This window comes from Limanda limanda, chromosome 16 (genome assembly GCF_963576545.1).
Source record: "Limanda limanda chromosome 16, fLimLim1.1, whole genome shotgun sequence".
Taxonomy (NCBI): Eukaryota; Metazoa; Chordata; class Actinopteri; order Pleuronectiformes; family Pleuronectidae; genus Limanda; species Limanda limanda.
The window spans coordinates 22678912-22695744 of record NC_083651.1 but is presented as its reverse complement, the minus strand read 5'-3'; the positions used below and the strand labels follow the sequence as shown (position 1 = coordinate 22695744).

The 16833-nt window shown below is 41.5% G+C and overlaps 1 protein-coding gene across 1 annotated transcript in view; it reads left to right on the top strand.

The window, feature by feature from the left end:
• lrp1bb (low density lipoprotein receptor-related protein 1Bb) overlaps window positions 1–16833 on the top strand; it is a 180215-nt gene that overhangs the window by 103687 nt on the left and 59695 nt on the right. Inside the window, exons 32-42 of the mRNA XM_061088066.1 lie at window positions 1356–1505; window positions 6065–6205; window positions 6294–6419; window positions 6570–6701; window positions 9994–10128; window positions 10372–10501; window positions 11002–11128; window positions 11257–11408; window positions 12079–12203; window positions 12357–12728; window positions 15474–15663. Coding sequence (XP_060944049.1) covers window positions 1356–1505; window positions 6065–6205; window positions 6294–6419; window positions 6570–6701; window positions 9994–10128; window positions 10372–10501; window positions 11002–11128; window positions 11257–11408; window positions 12079–12203; window positions 12357–12728; window positions 15474–15663 — 1780 coding nt within the window. The remainder of the gene's footprint in view (window positions 1–1355; window positions 1506–6064; window positions 6206–6293; window positions 6420–6569; window positions 6702–9993; window positions 10129–10371; window positions 10502–11001; window positions 11129–11256; window positions 11409–12078; window positions 12204–12356; window positions 12729–15473; window positions 15664–16833) is intronic.

Below are 16833 nucleotides of genomic sequence, written 5' to 3'. Positions count from 1 at the left end.
CCAGGAAATGGATTTAAAAGCGTTCAGTCTCTGTCTTGTCCATATTTCAAGCCAACTTGTTTTAAAGAGATCCCCGGCAACACTAGCCAACAGACACATAACCATTATATCAGACCTCAACCAAATACAGTATTTAGCTGTTACATTCACTACGTTTACATGATGGCATAAACCCGATTTCGGCTGAAGCCCGGTTTCTCTATCCATGGGGGGTTAACTGCTCTATCTCAGGGTACATGGCACTGAGAAATCCGACTCTTGTCCGAAAGCATTTCATACCCCGCTACGATAGGTGGCGCTGTTTTCATTACAGCTAGTGGTGACTACCAACAAAAAACAACAGCAGCCTACAACTACGCATGCGAGAAAGATGACGAACGGAGAGCAAGGTGAAGCTACGTCCCTCTACATGATGTTGTGCATGTTTACTCTAGGAGTACTGAGAATGCGAACGGCCAGGGAGGGAGGGGGGGGGGGGGTGCAGGATCTCAAGCATGCGCAAAGACGTCATCTCCAGTTGTTGTCTAGCTTCCAGGGTTACATGCGCGCGTTGTCCGATATACAGCCAAATCCGATCTACTTATCTGGGGGTGGTTATCCGACTGCAGTAGGACACAAGAAATCTAGATTTGTGGAGTTACATGAAATGGATCTTCGATTTAAACCCGACAACGCCAGAAATTGGGTTTCAATCGGACACATGTAACCACAGTGATTGATGCAGTTCTGAAATAATGATAATAGTTATAATTTTTATGGCACATTTCCCAGGACCCAAAGACGCTTTACATACTTACAGGAGTAGGACATTTTGTGCTTTAGCCAGAAGAAGCGTTTTTATTTGCAGTGCTGCGTATAAGTCAAGACAATATGTTATGCGTATAAGTCAAGACAATATGTTGCCATCTCTTGAAACTCTTAAGATGGTTGAGTGTGGCGTTTATTTAATCTGAAAATCTGTGTATGTAAAAAACTTCAGCTGTGCACTTGAGACAAACACACAGAACTTTATCAGTGAACACGTCTGCTCTGCTTGCCAGCTGTGGTTCTGCTCACACGTCACTTCCCTACACACTGACTACAGCTCAACAGTTGCTCGCTGATCAAATCTCTAATCATATCTATCATGTCTCAAATTATATTTAAATGATGTTCATATTACAGGTCTGACCTTCTATTGATTTACCATTCTATGATTCAGTTTTCTAGTATCCATCTCTATGTCTCTGGTTATGTTTGCAGTAAAAAAGTGAAATATCTGTCCATGTTTTGAAAGTCACGCTCTGTATCCTAATGCATCCTTGCACAATGAGAGCTAACGTGGGATCCTCTCTTCACATGTCTCTCTCTCCCAGGTCTTTCAGTAGACTACACTGCCAGCAAGCTCTACTGGATAAGCTCGGCCAATGGCACTATCAACAGGTGCAATCTTGATGGCAGCGGACTGGAAGTGCTGGAGTCTCTAAAGGGGGAGCTAGCCAAAGGCACAGCTCTGGCGGTGATGGGTGAGTGCGGCTTGTCACAAGTGCATCAGATTGCCATTGGGGGGATTAGTTCAAGAGTTGCGGGGGGGATTACTTGTTTAACCAGTTAAGTGGCTGGAGAGCGGAGCCATTAAGGCGGCACTCGCAAGAGTTGTGCTTCACGTGGAGTGAAGCAGCACGGGCGGCAGATAATTAAAACACAGGACAGCAGTGATTGATGATTGATTTTCTCACCCTCTTTCGTAATGAAAAGAGACGAAAGTGTTCATTACATGTTGATTCCTGGTATCGGTGCTGAATCCGGTGTGTCGCCCTATCCATCACCTCATAGCTTCATTTGGAAAATCGCCCTGAGATCCAAGTCAACGAGTTCAGGAAAAGAAAAATCTCCTCTTTAGCTCGAAGGTCCACCAGACCTTTATTTTCGTTGTGGCTTTTCTTTTTCTAAATGCGTTCAAACTGCCAATAGGACCATATGTCAGTGTAATTTGGTTGTTATTCATCAGCGTAGCCGAAACACATTGTAGCTCTCACATCACACTACCCACAAACTGTGCGATACAACAGCAGCAACGGGCACTGCTCACAGTTCTCAAATATCAACCATTATTTTTTATTTTTCACACTGTGCATGTCCTGCATATAAAAATCAAATTAATTTCCGGTGATTCATCCCCTTTCTCTTTGGAATTTGTATTTATTTTCTACGGCAGACGGGGATTTAAATTGTACATCGCCTCACTTCTACAAGCTTGAAACTGGGAAGCTTCCCAGTGAGCCCTGTGAAAATGTGAATGCATGTCGCTTGCCAAATATGTTAATGTGAAGGGAGCAGACACACTGGCAATAAAGTTGTTAGTTGAATTTTTTCAATTTTTTAATGAAAGAATGTATAATAATAAAATCAGCAAGTGTTGTCAGGGTGATACTTGAAGTATGTTATTAATCATGGCAGCTCTCCACTTCCTGTGTGCTGGTGTCTGTCCGTATGTGCAGAACATTAATTACAAGGTCACAGAGTTACACAGCAGTGGCAGAATGTTGTTTTTGTTTGTTTTTTAACATTCTGCCACTCTAAGGAGGAAGAGTGTTTGTTTTTGTTGTGGGCCATCCAGATCTCATTATTGCATTTTTCTTCGTTGGGAGGTAGAACACAAGGTGACAGAGACTAATGGCTTTGTTCCTGCACAGTAGCACGTACAGCAAAATGATGAAGTCCTGGTCTCCATCAATCACAATTAATGGCATTTTGTTATGTTGAGGAAATTGTTTTGAATGGTAGAATGAACATTATATTATCATTGCATTTGTTGCATGATAATTATTTTCTATACAGAGACGATAACAATCTAGTGGATTTGTACATTTAAATTCATGCAACCATGAAACTGTATTTTTCCTGTTTTAATGAAATATCACAGCTTGATGATTGGCTTCACTCTCGGCACTGTATATTGATCTATCCAATATAGTAATTATAGTATATTAAACACGTATTAATATTAAGCTTTATGTTTTATAAATCGTAGAACTAATATTACCTCTCCACCAGTTTCCAGATTATAAATCGGCAATGATAAAACACTTACAACCTCCAAATATACTATGAGCTATGAATGCATATCGAACTATTTGTACCAATTTAACACTACAAGATGAATATTTACTATAGACTCTGTTGCTATGCATATTCAAATGCATTTATATGTAATGGTCCCTTGTTCCTTGTCTGTCAGACATTGAGTTTTCCTCATTCACTATAAGCTATTGGGCCTACACTTGTAAAACGTATTGGGTCAGCTGAAAATGAGGCTGGGGTAAGACAGCATGACAGCAGCCAGACAGGTCATTTTCCACTCAGGAGCTTCTTCTTGCTGTTGCCAAGTAAATGGACTGTTGGTGAAAACCATTACAGAGTAATGTCCCCTTCTGCAGATGTTTGTTTTGTCTCCATGGTGAAAGATGCAATTAAGTCCATTTTCTGGCCATTCACTCTGTTTACCACTAAGTTTCCTTCAGTGTCCTCTCCGTGTCTCCTCTGCTCAGCAAGCTGTGATAAGACACCTAATGGAATATGAACAAACATGCATTATAAATGTTATTAGAATAGCGATATTCATTTACAGAAATAATAGCAGTCTACTGTGGCAGGGACATAACTTGCAGGCATCATTAGGTGGCTGTTGGTATTGAGTTTTCTGTGGGGATTTGACCAATCAACATTAATGAGCATTAATCTAACAATGGCTCTCCTCTCTCATCTGTTCTGTGATAGCTTTCATTGATCAGTTGGTCGTGTTTGAAGTGGTTAAGGTTGCCCCCAAAGCAGCATCATAAATAAATGAGGAAGGCTTGAATTCTGTCAGGTCTTCTGGCTCCCACACAGCAGGAGGTGCAGACACACACACACACACACACACACACACACACACACACACACACACACACACACACACACACACACACACACACACACACACACAATCAGGAGAAAGGGTTTCAGCAGCAGCTTGTCTCAGTGCACTGATAGTCTGTGGAGGGCAGATCTCAGACAGGATCCTGACATGTTGTCTAGCTGAGATGCTTGTGTTTCCTTTTTTTGGGCTTTTCCATTTGCTGTGTGTGTGGTAGTGATTGCTGGCTCTGGTTGAGAAAAGGCATAATGAAGGCACTGTTACTGACACAAGGTCGATCCACTCAGGTCTGAGGGCGCTGTAATAATTTGATTGGCTTGAGGGAAAGGTGACGGCTTCTATTTAGAAACTGTGATCCATCAGCCCTGACTTGCCTGGAATCAAACTAGCAGCTGAGATGGAAATTGAATATGATGTACCACAACCGAGCAATCACAGCAAGCCGGCGGTCCCCACGGCATCAAATTAACACTGGGTGCAAAGCTAATCTTGGCTAGTGCGCCCTCCAGGGTCAAATGTTTTGTAAACTGCATGTAGACTGTCTTTCTCACTCATGGGAATCTGTCTGATTTGTGGAAATGAGTTCTACATTCCTTTGAGCCTGAAGCTACCAACGCATGAGGGGATTGCTTGTATTTGTATATGTTGTTTCTATATATTAAATAGACCTTAAAGGTTGTGTCGACTTCTGGGGATTAAGGAAAGTGCATATGTTCCTTTAGTGTTTGGAAATGAAAAAATGGTGCTCATTACCTGATGAGTAATTATTTATTTGGGGCATACTTCACTTTTTATTTTCATTCCAGGTATAGGATTTCTGCAGGGTCTTAAAATGTCAAAATAGACTAAAATTATATAATCTGAATTATAGGCCTTAGTCTTGCATGCATTACATTATTATGCACTAGGTCTTAAATAAGTTTAGTTCGCTCTTAATTATGGTAACGTTCATCCAACGCCACTTCTGTTGAGCTCTAAAATGTTGTTGCGTTTTTTTAAGAGAAGCATGCATGCACTATGAAAAAGTTTGAACATGTTGAAACGTGCAGGGACCCTGTAGGTAGTCCAGTTATTTTTGCTTAATTAGACTGAATGAAACAAAGCGGTTGCTGCAAGTGGTTCCTTATTGCAAGGACTGGTGCAAGGACTTTTATTTTCGGGGGGGGGGTGTTGTTTATTAAGATGAGTTTGTCTTTCTCGATCTTGCCTATATTAAAACATGCCACCTTAAGGTTATATTTTTTCAAATTTGGCCAGTCTAAAATGACCTACAAATTATGTTCTTCTCCCCATCCACTTCCAGTGCCTATTCTTAGAGGGACGGGAGCCACCTGATTCGTCTCCACTTTGCACTTCAATGGGATTTTAAAATTGAGAGTTCATTACCCCGTCAGTAGAGGCTGTGGCAGAGTGCCTGGACTGTGCGTCGCTGAGGACAGAGCAGGGGACCGGAGGATAGAGTGGCTGTGTTGGTGGTTTGGCTTATTGCGCCATGGTTCGGAGCCTTTTTGTGTATGTAATGCATTTACAAAGAAAGGACACAACAGCAGTGCTGCTGAAGCCTGGAGGTTCAGTGTCTCACAGAGCCAGACAGGACAGAGTCTTACCTAATGAGGTTTAAAATAATAAAGATGAGGATATGCCAGATAGGCTTTTGCATATAATAAAACCAAATGTAAATATGCCTATACATCTACTGTGTTTGTAGATATTCCATTGCCCATTTCACTTTGCTATGGCCACTCGCAAACTGTTGAAGTACATGGAGGATCGAAACCTTTCTACTATGTGCCCAGGCTGCAAGATGCCCACATCTTCATCAGAACTGGCTGTGCAGTGTGTCTCACTCTCTAATCTCAAATCAGCTCGGAGAATGCCTCAATTATTTAGGGGCTTAGACGATATAAGAGTGCGAGCCATGGTGTGTTAGACTGCAAGCTGAAGCTCACTGTTTACACTCGGCATTGGTGTTGAAGGGCGCTGTGTGATTGTGCTCGAGTGTTTCTGAGGCATCGATCCCATCACAACCTTGTTTGCATACTTCAAAGAAGATGTAAAGACCGTGTTGCAAAGAAGACAAGTGTCACCTGAAGGAAGAAAATGGAAATTTTGCTATTACTTTGTGGCCAGATTTTTTTTTTCACAAAATGACATTGATGCTCACAGGTGGAAAACTGTGGTGGGCGGATGAGGAGTCGGCTCAGCTGGGAACAGTTAACAAGAGGGACGGGCGGAACCCTGTGATTCTGAGGAACAAGACGAGCGGGGTGGTTCACATGAAGGTGTTCGACAGAGAGGGTCAGAAAGGTAAGCGGGGGTCACACATGCAAACACACAGGTACAGACCCACATTGTACATATGTTTTACATGTTGTTGGTTGTGCACGATATTCAGGAAGAAACCCGTGCCAGCTGAACAATGGAGGATGCTCCCAGCTGTGCTTCCCCACCTCTGAAAACACCCGGAGCTGCTCCTGCACCGTCGGCTACAACCTGCGCAGCGACCGCATGTCTTGCGAAGGTAAGTTTCCCAAGTACTCAATCAACATTTGACATTTCATGACTCTAGCTAAATATTGAGTTATCGCTACATAGGTCAAAGGGTATTCAAAGTTGACCGTGCTTTAGTCCATTTGTTTCAGGGTGTAATAGGTCTTGTCTCATTCTTTAGGTGTTGACTCTTTTCTGATGTATTCCATCCACGAGGGAATCCGGGGAATCGCTCTGGAGCCAAATGACAACAGTGAAGCCCTCATGCCCATCACAGGAACTCTGTTTGCTGTGGGAGTTGACTTCCACGCAGGTATGATACCATAAGACACACAGAGCGGTTGTCCCTGCTGAATGAGTGTTTGATATTGGGTTTAACGCAGCAGATACATAAGCCTGAAACCAACTGAATTTATGTAGCTAATTTAGTTATTTGGCAGCTGTGTAAATGCCTAATGACTATGGTTTAACAGGTTAATCAACTTGATTGTAAATTTGAAAAAACAGCAGTTTTCCTGATAGAATAATTCCACCATTAAATTGGAGGAACCTATACCACAGTATTACTTAACAGGATGCGGCATGTTCCTAATTTGAGACAGGAAACGTATTAATCCTTATGAATTATAACTTTATTATGGTAAATGTAAAACTTAATCTCATAAATTTGGCTTTTATTCTAAATATTACACATTTTCCTCTTAGAGTGGCCCTGCTACTGCATCATTACCTGTCAGTCTGATCTGTTTTTCTTGAACCTATTCTTGACCTCTAACCTCACTTTCCTGTGTGGAAATTAACTCTTAAAACTAGAAAGGTAAAGATGTGCTTCTCAACAGTGGTGATAGCAGAGGACGTGTACAAACCTGATTGCATCCTTATATGTGAGAAGATTATTTAATTATTACTTTACCTTAGAAATCCTTTATCAAACAGAAATTATAATGTAGGAGAATTTTACAGTGACTAGAAAGGCCATGCTGAGATGCACATTCCCCCCCGAAGTGTCTTCAAATGTCAAGTGGAAAGATAATCAATGAAAGTTCCTACAGTCTGCTCTATTTTACTGTTAACAATCAAGCAGGAAATGTGAATTATTTATTACACAAAATTTGAAATAATAACATTTCTACGTACAGCATTTAAAACATTCTACTGTGTTTTGAAGTGAATTCCTCTATGTAGCATTATCAGTGTTTCACTAACGCTTTTTCTTTTCTTCTTAAAACACTATTTTTCTTTGGTATGCTGGGCTCTAACCTTTTGAATAATGGTCTGTGGGCTTGCGGAGTGCAGTGTAGATGGAAGAGTAATAAGTTCACATTAGAGGGGAACCACAGCATGAATAAGATCAAACTATTTCCTCACAAGCTTCTGGAACAATCGTAATACAAAGCAATTCCACCAATATGGTATGAAATGAAGGCACCGTCACATACCTAGCAAAGCATGAACCCAATAGCTTGTGCTGTCATTTGTTACATCCCTGCTTATGATAAAAATGATAGATTCATTACACAGGCAAATACTATGAATATACTATAGGCCGGTACCGTTCTATATATGCAATAGGTTGCTGCTGATGCATGATAACAAACCCTTTGTAGAAGAAATTGCATATGCATGGCTGAAATGTACTACATTTATATACAAAGGATTTGCAAGGATTCTTTTTTATAAAAAAAAAAATACCTGAAGTAATACTGAGAATTCTGTTTGAGTAATTCCATATGTATGCTATCAGTTTGCTATGTAGCTCCACAAAACACAAGGGTGGGTGATGTAAATTTATACAAAAGGTTGCTGGAACAGATTCCTCACCGGCTGTAGCTGCCTGACTGTGCCAGAGGCAAAGATCAGCAGATCCGTCCTCACCTCACAGGATTTAATATCTACAGACTGTTAACTAATGAAGGGGGACATAAAAAAGCACACAATAGAGGTCACAATAAAAACTTCTTGTTATATTGACAGTGTTTGCGTTGGGACATTGTTTATGCCTTTTGCACGTGTTTTTCCAATTAAGTAACAACCCAAGATAAGTGATCTTGTTTGTGGTTTTAGAACAGTTCCCTGCTTCTCTAGTCCTGAGGATCATTCATCACCCACTCACAGAACATTTATTCTCCATTGCACATAGTCTCGCTGGCTGAGTTGGGCAGGCTGGGGTCGACCCTCTGGTTAGTGGACGACCCACTCCTCCTCCTGAGTCAAGGCCATTAGATGCCAGATGGGATTTTTGGTCATTCCACCACTTTGGTTCACACTGAACAGATGTTGGATGGACTATTATTCTGTTTGGTATCCATTGTTATCTATTGTGGTCTGAAACCACCACCACTGGAGCTTATCTGGTGAAAAACATGAACCTATAGCCTGCAAGATAGATGAGAGCTGTGCTCCTGTTTTAGAAACTGCAAAGTGCTTCCTGCTAAGCCTCATTTAATGCTAATTAGCGAGTATTGGACTAGCATGTTAAGCTAAGACAACAACATTAAACCTACTTAATGTCAGCATGCTACTATTGTCATTGTTGGCACATTTACATGCTGACATCGACATTTACAGTAGCTCAGAGTGCTTCTATGCCTCCTTATGTATAGTTAGTACCTCACATACACGCTTTATGGCTGTAAACTTTTAATCTCTCAGTTTGGCTGATCTGATCTTTTAAACACACATTTTGAGGCAAGCATTTTAAAAGGCTCAAGAGAAAGGACACTTGAATAAATTATGACAGAAATCACTATAAATCAGCCACAAGGAATGTGAATGCCCACAGTAACAAAAAGCTTTCCAGATAAACTTCCCCTCGCTGAGAAAGGCGCAGTGTTAGTCGGCATGAGTCGGTTTGTTATCCATTAACAAGAGCCTGATATCTGAAACTGAAACTGAGTGATCTTGATGTGTTACCACAGCTTTTGGAAATAGAATAAAAGCTGAATTCATGCCAAAATTAGACATGATATTATAGAGCGAGATTGCAGATCATCCTCCCCTTTGTTATTTTGTGCAGGTGAACATGCAAATGCATTAGTAAGCCCATCCAAAAAGAAGCAGCGGATAGCATAATTTACATGTCATTACAGGAGCCGGGCTGCTAGAGCAGAACAGATGAAAGCCTCGCAGCTGTATTCTGTCATATGTGAGCTACGTGTTAAGTGTGTTAAGGCAGCAGGAACAAGAAAGTACAAATGAACATATAACGCCCCCTAAACTCCTAACAACCTGCGCAGGGCCAAAGTGACAAGCAATGCACAGAGATGCACCTGAAGACTGCACCGCAGATAAATTACCAACTATTAGAAATTCCTAAGTAATAGGGTTTTAAAACCAACACCATGTTTTACATGAAGCAATATACTGCACTGTCAAATTTGGCAGACGACAGCCTTTTCCTATTCAGGGCGCTTTACATCAACCAGGAGCTAAAAAGGGTTGACTGGGCAAGTATTTTTCACCATCACAGTTTAAAGTCCCACTAAACATTTGGCGAAATGGGACGAGCTGCTGTAAAATGCGGTTTCATTAGCAGCTTTTGTTTGTGGCAGCTGCATTCATCAACCTATTTTCTCCTGTCATTAACTGTACGGTGCATTCTGCAGGAAACGACACGGTGTACTGGACGGACATGGGCCTGAACAGAATATCCCGAGCCAAACGTGATCAGACCTGGAGGGAGGACATCATCACCACTGGCATCAGCCGGGTGGAAGGCATCGCAGTTGACTGGATCGCTGGTTAGTATCCAGGCTTTATCACCACAGGTTTTAATGTTGATATTTACTGTTTAATTCTCACTTTATAGGCACTGCTTCTTGTTACAGCATTAGGTAGATGTCTTAGTCTTAGTGACAATGGCGGGTACTCTCCATACAATGAAAAGTAATTACACAGAACAAAATGTGTTTTATATGTATAAGTACATGCTCAATCAACCGCTGCTGTATTTTAACACTTGAATATTGCTACTCTCTACTCAGGAAACCTGTATTGGACAGACCACGGTGTCAACCTCATCGAAATCTCCCGTCTCAATGGTGCATTCCGCTCAGTGGTCATATCTGAGGGACTGGATCAGCCCAGGGCCATCGCTGTTCACCCACAGAAAGGGTAGATAATGTCTTTATTTGTGTTTTTATGTTTTCTTTTTTTTATTGTAGCTGTGCACTATTTGATTAAAAGTATAGCATCCCTATTAACGGTGGCTTCAAAGGACTTTTCTTGCAGAGAGAAGTGATGTTTAATGCATTTGCCTCCTGGAACTCTAAATAGTAATATAGGAAACAAAGACATGGGTGGAAAGTAAATACACAGATTGTGTATTCAGTGTGTTGGCAGTAATACAGAGTGGCCACAATACTTTATGTATAATGTGTTTGGGTCTTTATTTCCCCTTTAATTCATGTTGAAATATTTTTAGTTGGTTTGTTTTTATTCTCAATAATTTACAAATGGCAGTTCTCGAAAAGCACTTGAGGTTTATGCTTTAAATTGCTAAAGCAAACTGTTTTTGTGAGAGGAAAATTGCCCGACTAAATTGGAGGATTCTTAATTATATTACAGATATTTTTCAAGCATGCATCGCGTTTGTGTGTCACTGTACTGATCAGGTATCTGTTCTGGACCGAGTGGGGTCAGAACCCCTGCATCGGCCGCTCCCGCCTGGACGGGTCAGACCAGGTGACCTTGGTCAACTCGGGCATCATGTGGCCCAACGGGATTACTATAGACTACGAGGTGCAGTCACACACAGTCACATCCACCTCCACTTCTTATCTACATATACCCTACCTCCTACTTCATCTTTAATATGACTATGCCTAAGCCGTTCAGTGTCTGATGTGCATTTTAAAATGACCCTCCAGGAAAATACATTATACTGGTGCGACGCCCGCACAGATAAGATCGAGAGGATCAACCTTGAGACAGGTGAGGGCCGGGAGATTGTGTTGTCGGGGGCCAACGTGGACCTGTTCTCAGTGGCTGTGTTTGGGCCTTACATCTACTGGTCTGACAGGTAATTTATTATATACTTAAATGCACACACAAGCATTGGCCTGAAATGTTAAACCTGACATTAACCCTTCCCTTTGCAGGTCTCATATGAAAACATAAAGAACAGCAGCTCCTTCTAGCAAATGCAGAGGGTCACCACCTATTTTTGTAAATACTCCAGACACAATTCAGCGTTAGCAGGAAGGGGAGATCCTCCCTCCACCATCTGTAAAATCAGGCACACAGTTAAATTTAATGGTGCCTTATTTCTTGTCGTTTTAATGCATATTTATTCTCTCCTGCAGTTCTTTGGGACAGTGTTGGCTCTCTGTGGCTCAGGCAGATTTTAAACTCCTGCAAAATAAATTGTTGCGCAGTAAATAATGTGTCCTGTTTGTTGAGCATGTTTTTTAACATTTCTTGCATGACTTGACAATCAATCATCTCATTCTCTCCTTTTTACAATGAGGGGGACAAAGGAGAGAAGCTGTTAGCTTTATTGCACTTTTATCTTCTCCAGCTTGAATTTTGTGTTAGAATGGGCTGATAGCAGTGTTTGGATTTTAACATTTGTCAGATAAAATGCTCTTCTGTCTAACTTTGTCATTACATTTCTTCAGTGTGAAATCAGAATGCAGGAGGCTTTCTGCTCTGAAAATGAAACTGCTTCTTTTGCCTCTGGTTTTCTTCAGAGCCCACTCCAATGGTTCAATCCGACGTGGCTTCAAGACTGACACCAGTGAGGCTGTGACCATGAGGAGTGGATTAGGGGTCAATTTGAAGGATGTGACAGTCTTCAATAGAGGCAGAGAAAAAGGTAGAGCGTTCATGTTTTCATTTACTTTCTCCTGCTCTGCACTTCACCTGTGATTCTAATCTGTGTTGCAAAGTGACCAACTATTTAAATATATGACTGCACAAATGCAAGAATCTGAGCCAAACCAGTAACTGCACGTCTTGTGTTTTGAAGGCACCAACCCGTGCGCCAGGAGTAATGGAGGCTGCCAGCAGCTGTGCTTCCACCTGGGCAGTGGTCGCCGGACGTGCTCCTGCGCCCATGGCCGCTTGGCCGAGGACGGCTTTGCCTGTGAGCGCTACGAGGGTTATCTCCTCTACTCTGAGAGGACTATACTGAAAAGCATCCATCTTTCGGACGAGAGCGACCTGAACTCGCCGGTTCAACCGTTTGAAAATCCTGCATTTTTCAAGAATATCGTAGCGCTGGCTTTCGACTACAGTCAGAAGACCGCTGGGACCAACCGCATCTTCTTCAGTGATGTCCATTTTGGAAATATCCAGATGATTAATGATGACTGGACAGGAAGATCTATTATTGCAGAAAGTAAGTGAATGATATCCCCCCCCCCACTGTGTTTTACATTAAGTGTTTAAATGTGTTATCATCAACAAACACCAAGAAGCCAGAGTATCCAGAGAAAAACCTTGGATTTGTTAACCTCTATTTTCTGTCATGTTGTATTCATGGCATATTGTGGCAGATACAATGTAAATGCCTTAATTCTACTGCAGTCTTAACTATAGGACAACATGTATATACACACACAGAGCAATAATAGCATGTACCCTTCCCACTCCTTGGAAAATCCATTCTTTATTGAATCACTATAGCATGATACTAAAATGAGAGGCTGCACCATTACTGTCACTGGCAACATGATGGGACCAGTCCCTCTCAATGTCTCCTATAAAGCTCAGTAAGTCATGTCTTGATAAGCATGACCGGATTCACATGAACAGCGAAAGCCTCTGTTCTGCTCGACTTGCACCTTCTGCCATTATGTGAAGTTTCCAGTGGGAGCAGAGCTCAGAACCTTCCCGCCCCCTCCTCACACTGGGGGACTGGCAGATTATAATGATCAACTCGCTCCCATCCTCTCCAACCATCTCCCACTCTCCTTCTGCTGGTGTATTTCTCCTCTAGAAATGAACAAGCATTATTCCGACCATCTGTCGAAATTGTTAAGTGTTCCTCGCACCTCGTGACATGGAAAACCTAAGTGATGTAAACAGTTGAAACATAAGGGACGTGCACTATAATGCATAGCAGTGTGGATTACGTGATTGTAGTTGGTGTTGAGTGAAAGCAGCATGTCCTTCTGGTTTCTTTTGATGGAATCAACAACTCCAGGCAGCGTCCAACCTTGCACTGTATGTAAAATCAACACTCTTCTCTTTTCCTCTAAAACTTTGTGCCTGCATCTCGTCATTGAAGAAAGGTGAAGATGTTAATCATCCATATTTCCCTAATTAAACTCCATGTCCTCCATTAATTACTCCCTTGGCCAGCCAACAATTTGTGAGAAACTCCAAGCTGCCAGACAGCTTTTATTGCAAACTATTAATTAGTGATCGGCTGACTCAGGTAGTGTCTTAAATATTCCCGGGTATGGTTTATGCGTTGGTAGATAAGAGGAAGCCAAAATCAGTTGCATCGGCCACATGCTCACCATTAAGGCAAATTAATGGGCAGCGTGGATGGATGAAAGTGTGTGTGTGAGCTACAGCAGAGAGATCAGGCTCGCGGGTGTTTGCCAAATGACGGACACTCATGTTATTCCAATACAAAGACATTGTTTAATGTATTTACATTTTTTAATTGTCTTGTTGTCAATTTGTGGGTGTTTCATTGAGCCGAGTATAGACAGAAAACTGATTCCTTGGGCTGACCTTATGTGTAGGTCTTATGAAAGGTAATACCTTATTTTGTCAGCAGTACAGAAACATGTTTGCAGATGGGGGAGTTACTCATGAGCAAACACACTCAGAGACCCTGGTTCCTGCAGGTGATTTTTCCAAAGCCCTAACAAAGCCATTTTTCCTCTCTGGTATAAACTAATATCTGACAGCTTAGGCTTCACCGGCTTTGCAGAGTGTGACTCAATTGAATTTTCATATATAGGCTCCACTGCTACATGTTTTTCCCCAAAAACACATTTTAATTTTCCTCAGCTGACATTGCTTTTTTTAGTTTGATACGTGTGTATTACTGATACACTGGACACCATATTCACTAGGTACATTAATGACAAATGAGTGAATGATAAACCCTGAGTATGACCAGCTTCTCTTTCTGTGATCACCGTCTCTCTCTGGAGGTCCCCAACCTGTCACTCACTGGCTGAAGTCATTTTTTCCAGATGTGTTAGGAAATTGGTTGGCAGTGGAAACATTCAGTCGCTGAGTGACTATTGCATCAACAAATACCTTTTCTGTCCGGTGTAGTGAGGCGTGAAGTTATTTCCCTGTCAGTCCCCAAAGAAACATGATCCCAATACTAACACAATATGAGGCTGCCATCTGTTAGAAACATAGTCAGTGGGTTTATTTTTACCTACATCTGCAGTAGAGAAGACTTTATAGTTTAGTGCCCCCCAGATGTCAGTGGCAGAGCAAATTGTTCTATTTTGGAAACGCAAAAGTATATCAATGAACTACAGAAAGACTTTTTATTTTTACTCTCACTTTTCTTTTGGCCCAGAGAAGTAAAATCAACAATCAAAGAAATTAAATACATTTCTATTAGTGTTGAGAAAATCAATTTAACATAACACATTTATATGTTCAACTAGTGAGAAGAAAGTTTTGATCAGCTTGGCCAACAGCCAGTAAAGTCAAGTTCACTTCCATTTTGGCCAATCAGAAGTTTTCAGCCCACGTCCCGACTCATAGCTTAAGATATGGACAGAAAGGACACATGTGAACCACAGAACTTTAAAACATCTGATTTAAGATTATATGGTGTTCACTCGGGGCGGCTGTGGTGTAGGAGATAGAACAGGGTCGTCCACTAACTAGAGGGTCGGCAGCTCGATTCCAATCGAACGCTTTCTGTGTGCTGAAGTGTCCTTGGGCAAGATGCATGATCCTTAATTGCCCCTGATGATTGAGCCAGCAGTGTATAAGTGATGAGTGATAGAGATAGATGCACTATATGAATATGTATATGAATTGCCAAGCTGTACTGTAAAGTGCTTTGAAATTAGAAGACTGGAAAGGAGCCAGATAAATACTGAGCATTCACCATTAAACTGTAGCCCTGCATGGTCTGACGTGTCTGTGGTTTCAGATGTGGGCTCAGTGGAGGGCCTCTCCTACCACCGGGCCTGGGACACTTTGTACTGGACCAGTTCCACCACCTCCACCATCACCAGGCAAACTGTGGACCAGACACGGGTCGGTGCCTTGAGCAGGGAGGCCGTGGTCACACTGTCCGAGGAAGACCATCCACATGTCCTGGCCCTGGATGAGTGTCAAAGGTCAGTAGCTCTTCTAAGTCTCTTCACTCACTCTCACATTACCTACGTCAGTTAATACAGTTAAAAAACGCCTGTACCAAAATCCACTTTAATGTTTATACGTTGATATGTGTTCGGCTGCGCTCAGTTTTATTTTCACCAGGGCTCATCTTTCTCAAGCAGCGTATTGTTTTGCTTTGCTGTTCTGACAACGCTGTACACTTCGTAGCTTTTGATCCTCATTATCTCGCTTAGTGTCAAGATGAACCAGCAAAAGGCTGCGATTTTATTTAATGGTCTGGGAAAATAGCAATATAACATAACACCATTATGTATGCGAGCAGCATAACTATCGTCAGGGCTTTTCTGCTTCCCTAAGATACAGAGAAGCTTGTGCATGTGGCTCTTCACAGGAGGCTTGACTAATGCAATGCATTGCTCTCAGATTTTCCCATAAAGTCCTTAAATAAATTTCATTTAATGCAGAAGGTCACTGTCAGAGTTTTAAGTAAAGGGGGGAAAAATGCACATTACTGATGTTTTAAAATCTGGGCTCTGGCCTATTAGTTTTATGACATATTTTAAGATCTTTGTACTTGTCTATAAATCTATTCATTGACTATATTGTTGATATGCTGCCAAGATATATTTCAGACAGAGCTCTCAAATCCATGTGCTGTCTACTGCTCACATAACATAAATGCAGAGCAGAGGAATACTCTGGATCAGAGGACAGAGGGAAACTGAAGCCGTTACTATTATTTTGGGGCTTTTTTGTCCTAAATAAGTGTTATTACATTTTATTATGAATCAATTTAGCTGTTTTGCATAAATAATCTATCTAATAAATCTCTGTCTTTATGTTGCTTGCATATCTCAAGAAAAAATCTGTAGCTTTTTTTAAAGACCTGATTTCACAGCTTCTTTGGTTCTTCATAATATAGCACATAAGCATTCAAATTACACAAGGTTCAGATGGTGGGGAAAGATTGAGTAACTTGCTCCAGCTGTTGGACCAACTAAATTAATTTCTCGACCCCAGACTATATCCTTGGTTGGCAATTTGGCACCATATCCATCCCACCCCAGAAACACTGTCTGATAATTAGAATTCAAACTCAAGTGATTAATTAGCAGTCCCTGGTTGTGACTTCTGACCAGAATCCTTATTATCGTTCTACAGTGGACTTC